Below are 9,115 nucleotides of genomic sequence, written 5' to 3'. Positions count from 1 at the left end.
TCGATTGCTAAGCTAAATGTAAACAGTCCGACAGGAACGAACAGGCAGCCACACATAATCTTTCTGTCAATTGTCTGACCACAAAGCATGTGAACGTTAATGAGTCGGATGGCCGAGTTGTGGTTAAAACTAACGGCCAGACATCACTTGAAAAAAGGTAATGGTGAAAACTCGGATTTTGTGACTAAAAAAACAAGGGCAATGTAAGCTGTCTGACCCGTAAATATGAACTTGTTACATCACTAATACGTGCTAGAAATCTGGTATTTTTCCAGGTTTTTTATCTCTAAACGTATGCAGACAGCAAGGTTGAATGCTAATAGCCAGTAGAGCCAAATTCTGTATGAGTTGTCGATTTAGTTTGCCCGTTTTCGTTTCCTATTGTCCACCACTAGATGCCGCAGTGTGAATAATATTCGGTGTCAAAGATTAGAAAATTATGCGCACAAAAAGATTGTTTGAATGAATACATTAATAACCTGCACAACTTTCACAAATGTGTAATTATGCAGACATAAAGTGTAAGAATGAACAAAAATGAAGGATGTAATCTGATATCTAAAATGAACAAAAATAAATTCTGCAAGTCAAATCAAATTTTCAGGTCTAATAATCTCAATTCAATGTCATGCAAACCAGTACGGGCCAAAATGCGGAACAAGTATTTGGTAGCATTGGTTCAATCCAATAAATGTAGTTTTGTTCTGATTTAATATTTCGTTTGAATACCTCTACAGATATTCAAACAAAGGGGCATAGAATTAGATAAAGGCAATAAAAGGGCAGGGTGACACATTGGCTTTGCATTGGATTGGAGCCTGAACTGAACAGCAATAAACGACAGAATTGTACAAATGTGAATATGAAATATTAAATAGACACACATTCCAACCACACCAATAAACTGTCCCCCCCTATTCCCTACTGCTGCATCATCAAATGCAAAAGTAGTAGCTAGATACGATAAATAATTTTAAAGAACTCCAAAGATATAAATCAATCATGTAATTCCTTTTAAAAATGCATTTATATTCTTGCTACTCTTTAAATAATATATACATTTACTGTGTAATACATATTTAGGAGCCTGACGGGGCAGTATGACGCCCCCTCTACCTTCGTGTCATCTTTCATTAGCATCAATTTTTCTTGGTGATCCATCATATCTTGGTGACCCTGTTTCACTGCTCAGACCAGTTAAGTCACGTTGTTAATGACACCACAGACAAGGGTTCCAAAGGATTACAAAGTCCTCCTGCAGTGGACACCATGAAACCTTTTTTTTCCCCCAGGATAATAAAACATCTCAGCGTAAGTGTTTAACGATTGTGAAGAACCATGGAAAATAATATTATATTATTTTGTTCTTTATAATATATTTGACAATCTATCTCCTTAAAATATTAAAAATAATTGTTTTTATTTAAAAAAATAGCCTACAGCTGAAGGATCCAAACGATGTACCACTCTGCCTCAATTGGTCGGCAATGTATCTTAGGTAGCCTACATACGAGCAAGTGTGTCGCGTAGGAAGTGCTCTAAAATAAATGCACAGAAATGTTTTACTTTACGCTGTGGCTCCATCAGGCTCATTTGAGCCCAAAACAAAAGATATGCAGAACACAACAGTGTGATTACTGAACCGTGTGTCCTCGTATGCCCTTCATGGCAAGCTACTTCTACAGCAAGCATTCACGCGTCTGCAAGAAACTTCCTGGAACGCAACCGATTCTCCTCCCTCGCCTCCGCCTCGCTGGAAGGTCTCAAAAAACAGACGTGAAAAAAACGAGATTAGTTCTGGAGACTCTAGTAAGGAAGAGAAGTGGATGCCACGTCAGGTACAGGCGGGTTCTGCAAGGTTCCATTGGACATAAAGCATTTTACTGTATTTTTTTTAAAGAACGCAGAGGGTGTTTTAAATGGGAGCATCTTCAGCTTTTCATTTATTGTTTTAAAATATAGTCTGGAAATGGTTTTGCGCGTTCTATTTCGAGCTGTTATCATGGGGCCGCCCGGTTCGGGAAAAGGAACTGTGTCTGGTCGTATAAGAAAAAGTTTCGAACTGAAACACATTTCAAGTGGGGACATTCTGAGGACCAACATTAACGCCAAGACGGGTAAGCAATCTTCTGTGAATAGCATCTCCTACGCCAGAGTAAAACGTAGTGAAATTAGCTAACATGTTGTGGGTTAGGAAATTGCATACATGTTGTCGACAGCTAGCTAGCTAGCTAGATTTGCATGCAAAGCACAATTTAGATGGCTACATTTGCTTGGCTGCTAACCAGCAAACTAAATATCTAGGCTACATGTTGATGAAACCATTTTTTCTCCTTTAAGGTATGTGCTAATTTAGCTTTATGTATTGCGTCGTCACTGAGAGTAATAGTTATGTCTTCGCATTTAATTATCTGTTTTAAACTATACTTTGCATCGTCTATAAAACGTTTGTAGACGACGATGCAATGTCTTTATTCTACAATGGGGCTATTGTTTTTGCGGAAATGTGATGGCAAAGTGAATGTATGAAACTCTTGCAGTTTAATCATAGCAAAAATATTAAGACTCTGTATGCATGCAGAACAGATGGGTTACAGCATTTAATAACTTTGGCAGATTTTACACAGATTTGTCATTATAGGAGGCGGATGATGTCGAAGAGACCAAACCGTGTGACTTCCTGACTATTCTTTATCACCTGTTATTTTGGAAATGATATATTATAATTTTACATGCATAAAATGTTCTGCCAATGTACACTAAGTTAAAAGAACAATTCCAGACAGTAATACAAACTGTGGGTATAGACTACATTTGTTTTATTTGCCGAGATATGAAGCGTCACATTACTTTAAGAGAAACGTTCAGATTTTATGAGGATGCAAAAATTAAAAGGCTTAATCCACAATTCTGGCAATTATAGGCATGTAGTAAACCACTAGGTATGTGCAAAGTTTAAAAGTTTAAAGGATTGTTAATACAATAAATATTTGGACCTTCACCTTGTGTGTCATTTTTAATATCAACATCAAGCAAAACATGCAGGACTGAGTTGCCAGTGTTTACTCAACATTGCACCATTTATGTTTTACCATTTTACAGAAACTGCTGTGTGAGTCCCCCCCCCCCCCCTCGTATATACTGTATATGCTAAGCTTGGTTCACTGACAGCCTTTCAAATTCCACTAGCCACTATTTTGACTGTGGGAAGCATTGTGCAAGGTGATGTGCATGTTGGCAAAATATAGGCTGGAGTTATATTGGAGTCGCATACTTGGTTCTGTTGTTTTGCTCTCAGTAGGCACAGCAACATTTCACTGGATTTCCCAGTCTAAAGGAGATAACCATGTGCTGCAAATACTGAAATCCTTAATAGGGGGCTAATGTGAGAAAGATAATGATACATTGAATATGTTGCCAAAGCATCTACTCGCAGACAACCTTACATGTATTGTACACTTTATTACAACTGCAGAATGACTAAACAGCTTATGATTGGCAGAATAAATAGTTTTATCAGAAATGGCCATTATCATGTTGCAAGCATTCAGAAGCCACCCTCCCAGCTAACTGATAAAGTAGCTAGTCCTTATCTAGGGCCCTGTGTTCTTAACGACTAGTCCTTTCTAAGCATTCATTAAAAGATCACGTGACTTCTTCCTATGCTGGGTTAGAATGTGGTGGATATGACTCCTCTCTACCCTTTGTTTCTCCATGCAGAGATCGGACTCCTGGTGAAGTCCTGTATTGACCAGGGCCATTTGATCCCTGATGACATCATCACCCGTCTCATCCTGTTCGAGCTACGCAAAGCGGAGCAGAGCAGTTGGCTGCTGGATGGTAAAAGCACAGATTCTCTGCAGTGGCAGCTTAATGGAATTACTGTGATATTACTGTTTCTCTTCAACTGGGGTGTGTATTAAACCACATAGTATATATACTTTAGATGCATACTTTTTTCATGTTTCTAAACAGGATAATAATAGCATTTATCTTTTATGTAACGTATGCCATTTCTAAACCCTAGAGGACTTACGTGCTGTGTCCTTTATGTATGTGCCTATGTTCACTTCACCTTCCCTTGTGATTTACAGCCCACTAATGGTTTTCCCCCACTGATTAGATATAAATGTAAACACCATGTTATTACACCCTACCTGGGTGTGGAAAGAGCAATGCCAGATTGACCAATATCTTTATTGCTATATAGTACTAGGTTTGTATGACTCATGTAGCCTAACTTCCACAGAAGAAGCAACTAACAGCTGTAAATATAATTCTGTCCACAAGAGACTGTGTGGCAAGTGTGAATGATCGCCGAGAGATGAGGGATCTGCCTCCATGTGCTGGCTGTATGGTTATATTTCAGTTTTAAATATTGAAAGGGAGTTCATAATGCCACGGGCTATTTCCCACCCAGTTGAAACCAGTTTGTCTGCTCATTTTATTTTATTATCATACCTGATATTCAGTCATATCCAACTTTTTTATTTATTTTATTTTTTTAAACTTATTTTTTTATACTTGCTTCTCATTTGGAAGTTGCAGTTAATGACAAAGGGAACTGTAAAAAAAATATATATATATATATATATAATAATAATCGTGGACATGAGAAAAGGTATAAGTTTTACATTATTTCAAGGTTGTACACAACATTTCAATACTGTTTTTAAACATAATACTAATAACAAGATTGAATAAGAGGTTTAGGTGATGAGTCATATAATGTATAACAGTCAAAATGAACATACATTTATGGATTGAAACCTTGCCTGTACCAGAGTTGTAGGCAGGGATCCCATTCCCTGGGCTCCACAAGGCTTCTGGAATGTGCTCATAAGCTGCACACAGCGCTGGCTGCTGTTCAAACCCCGAATGCCGTGTCCTCAAAGGGCACGGGTCAGAAACCTTCCAGAAATTCCGGAGGAGGCCCTCCTGCTCTGAGACTGCGAGTGAACGTTCCCGCGCCTGTGTCTCTGGCAGGTTTCCCCCGCACTGTGCGTCAGGCCGAGGCCCTGGACGAGGCCTACAGCGTCGACACCGTCATCAACCTGAACGTGCCCTTTCAGACCATCAAAGAGCGCCTCACGTCTCGCTGGCTCCACCTGCCCAGCGGCAGAGTCTACAACACCGACTTCAACCCGCCCAAAATCCCTGTGAGTCCATGGATTTATGCTCTTCCTTAAAGCTACAATAGGCCATTTTGGACTTCTAACAGTCAAGAGAGGTTATACAATGCAGAGTTATACAATGTTTTGGTACAGTGTCGGGTCGTCAACTGTATATTTTGAAACCCGAATTTAAGGACTATGAACACAGGTATAGGGTGAGTCAACATATCGGTGAGCCTTTGTGAATGATAGGAAGGGATTTACAATGGTCTTGTAACAATGTTTTAACACAAAAATCTTGATTATATTGTACCTTTTAAGGCATATAAGCTTGTGCTAAAAGCTATCACTCTGATTGTCGCAGACTGACAAGAAGCGACTGAAGTCCAATGTCTTGTGTTTGTGTATGGGATTTGACAAGAAATCTTGGATAATATTTCACTGGAACTAGAATGATGGCTTACCAAATAGACAGATAAGACAATGAGAGGGTTATTCCCTCTGAAGATCCCAGTGGAGACCTTTGCTCTTCCCCTACCAATTAAAGTAGTGCAGGTTAATCCATTTTGCAGTGAACAAGGGAGCAGGGATTGTGAGTGGTGTAGACAGTCTTGATCTGCAGCTGCTCTGGCTTGTGGGATAAGGCTCTTGCCCTGGGGTGACTGTAACCTCTGTTGCATTTCTGTTATTTGAGCTTCTCGGTGCTTTCATTTGCATGGCTGAGTTCCTTCCTAATAAAGATTAATTCTGGCACTCAACCCAGGTCTTGACTCACCGACATTAGGAGGCTGCTGATGTCAGAGCTGCCACACACGCACACACACACGCACACGCACGCACCTTACTGCAGCTCGAACATGCACTCTGCCTCTCCGACTGGTCTTTACTTGGACTTGTGATCCTTACATGCCCGCTGCTATGTTCATGTCATCCAACTTTCCCATGTCAACCCACATTCTCCCGCAACTAACACGGAAAATTATGAGGAATTGTAACATTTTCATGACACAAAGGGATTAGCTAGCCTCAGACAATACAATTTGCATTTTACTGGTTCGTGGTTAGTCTTGTTCTGTTGACGTAACTTGCCCCTGCTGTCGGTACACTGGCTCTGCTCTGCTCTCTTACTGTTATTGCATATCTGACAATGGGACGTGATAATTGGTCCGTTACATAACTGTGCCACAGCATACTGACAGCATTGGAAATCCATCAGCCCCCATTCAGTATGGTTGCAGTGCTGACTTTGATCACCATTTTGTTTTCGCAGGGTCTTGACGATGTCACTGGCGAACCCTTAGCGCAGAGGGACGATGACACCCCAGAGACTGTCACAAAGAGACTACATGCCTACGAGACCCAGACCGAGCCGGTCCTGGAGTACTACAGGTACCAGCAAACGTTAATGGTCAACGTTCATTGTGTGAGAATGAAGCAGTGCTGTATTGTGGTTTGGAGAACTCGAGTGTCAGTCTATTGTTTGCATTCAGCTTCTGATTCCATGTCATGAAGGAGGCTGAACACAACCATAAGAAAAGTATATTCAGTCAGTCAATGCTTCCACACATAATGTACTGAAATGTACAACAAACACCAGTTATTAAAAGGTATAAAAACAATATAAACTGATAAACTATAATAAACTACAATTATATAAACTGATGAATTGGAAGGGGAAATATGAACGCACCAAAACAGAAGCTGTGTTTTGTATCTAAACATCTTCTGACCTGTGCCAAGGGCATGGAGGTTTATTTAACCTGTGCTCAAGCTGATACCACTACAAACAATGCAGTCACTGTGCACGATCATGACTTTAGGACAGGGTCAGGTGTTGGGAGTGCTGTCAGTGGCAGGGGGCATTGGTGTGTTCTGTCAGCATCCCAAAAAAATGCATGCCTGGTACATACAGTCATATGTTGGCAGTGATATGTTTGTGCAGTTTTATAAAGTATTTTTACTCTGCAAAGTATGTGTGTTAATTTTAACATATACGTAGCTGTGATAATAGAACCTTAAAATTAATTGATCATCTCAGGCAAGTTGTGTTCTGAATGCAAATTCCGTATCCAACTGAAAGCGTTTCAACACATCAACGATTTGGCCTACATACTAGCAGGCCAGCTATGTAAAACAAATATCAATTCTCGAGTGAGATTGTATTGATATTTTTTCAGCAAGAGAAATTACTCTAAAAGTTTTAATGATAAATTTGTTTGCCTAAAACTTCGAGACGTCGAAACGTAGAGAAATGTATCTTTATTTCAGAATTTAGCCTGGCCTGATGAATAATTCTAAATCTATAATTTAAAACCTGTCATGACTTCTTCTAAATGCATAATCTTTTTTATATTTAAAATAATTCAAGGATGATGGAGTATCTGCTTCATGTTAACTCCTTTTTAATTCCTGTTCACAATTGAGAGCAATGGGTTTGTAGTCTTTTGAACAATATACCTCTCCTTCCGTCCACAGAAGCAAGGGTGTTCTGGAGACCTTTTCAGGAACTGAAACCAACAAAATCTGGCCTCATGTTCACACCTTCCTGTCTGGGAAAGTGGGGTCTGTAAACCATAAGGCCGCTGGGAAGGTCTAGAGCCATTGGAGCCAAAATGGAGTCAATCGTCTCACAATGTGACATTTCGGAGCACGAAAGAGGGGGGAGGGTAGTGTCTTTGCGCTACCAGTTAAGGGTTAAGAAAAGTGGAGCGTTGTCAAGTGGTTGGCAGAGGGGTTCATAAAGGAGACATAACGGAGATGATAAGGAGGAATAAAGGAATATGATGAGGTGAATGGGCTTCTTAATCAGTGGGAAATGTGTAGAAGGAAGTCAACGTTGATGCGTTAACGGTACACTCCAGTGTACCGTTAACACTCCTGATAGCTGTATACAATGGGAACGTGATCAAAGCAACGTTATGCTAATTCCCTTGGTCTTAATGAAATATTTTTTTATTTGTGTCATAATTTTGGAGTGAGAAGTAGAGCTTTATTTTGCATTAATATTGCCTTAGCTTACCTTGTTCCTGAGAAGGTTGCACTTGCATTGTATTATGATTGTATTTAACTGTGAAAACTGCTTCTTAATGACCACATTCAGAAAAATCTCAAGTCTTTCCTAGATGCCAAACCTATATTTTTGCTTAATGAAGGCAGCTAAACGTATTAAGCGGTAAATTACTTCCACTGGAGTGGAGTCATATTAGGGAATTTTAATAATATTCAAATAATTTAATCAACCCTCTATAACCTTCAGTTGGAAAATGCTGAAGCATGAGTTGGCTAGCTGTACTCAACATACTTTCAATTAAATAAATTGCACATGCACTAGTCTTACAAGGGATAGGGGATGTTAATAGGTCTTAATTAAAGTGCATTATAGAGGTTTTATGTTGTTATGCATTTTAACAAAATTATGAAAGTGTTCAAAGAGACCCATGTGTTTCACCTGTTTAATTTAGCCAGTTGAGCTTTTTTTGACATTCACCATGTTTGCCTGTCAGGTTTGTTATAATTGTTAATGCTGCCTATAATTCAGATTTTATTGATTTTTTGATTTATTGATTTTTGAGAACGTGTTCTTATTAAACTATTTCAGCCAGGCCTTAAAATACTGATTCATATTTATTGTATATTTAGTATTACATATTTGTATTTTATATTTCTCATCGGAGTTACAGGCATTCTTTTTCAAGTACCTGATGTATTTCCTTGAATTGAAAATGAGACCACTTGATACAAAGTCTACTTTTCTAGTACATAAAAATTTTCAATCATGGATAAATGTGTTTTTATTTTTGTGCCAATTCTTTCACAATTTGAATAGATGATGTATGTTTCACTCTGTATGAACTGCTTCCACGCATTGTTTTACTTCTTTCTGCACATATGCACATAATTTTAATTAAGCCAAATTCATCTTATCCAATCTCTGCTTCTGAGGTAACCAAAGGTACAAGGCTCGTTTTTGATGCAACAGGTGCATTTGCATATTAACCTGA

General features: G+C 39.0%; 1 protein-coding gene across 2 annotated transcripts; it reads left to right on the top strand.

The window, feature by feature from the left end:
• Positions 1-990: 990 nt before the first annotated feature.
• Positions 991-8,898, top strand: ak3 (adenylate kinase 3). 2 transcript variants are annotated; one of them, XM_061215966.1, is made up of 5 exons: positions 991-2,117; positions 3,721-3,912; positions 4,987-5,159; positions 6,385-6,503; positions 7,590-8,898. In XM_061215966.1, the coding sequence occupies exons 1-5, from the start codon at positions 1,970-1,972 to the stop codon at positions 7,708-7,710; spliced, it is 753 nt and encodes a 250-aa protein (XP_061071950.1). In that variant the 5' UTR covers positions 991-1,969; the 3' UTR covers positions 7,711-8,898. The 2 variants fall into 2 exon arrangements, with proteins under 2 accessions (XP_061071950.1, XP_061071951.1); XM_061215967.1 differs by having other exon boundaries at positions 1,064-2,117; positions 3,721-3,840.
• The last annotated feature ends 217 nt before the right edge of the window (positions 8,899-9,115 follow it).

This window comes from Conger conger, chromosome 12 (assembly GCF_963514075.1).
Source record: "Conger conger chromosome 12, fConCon1.1, whole genome shotgun sequence".
Lineage (NCBI taxonomy): Eukaryota > Metazoa > Chordata > Actinopteri > Anguilliformes > Congridae > Conger > Conger conger.
This window is presented reverse-complemented; position numbering and strand designations above follow the sequence as displayed.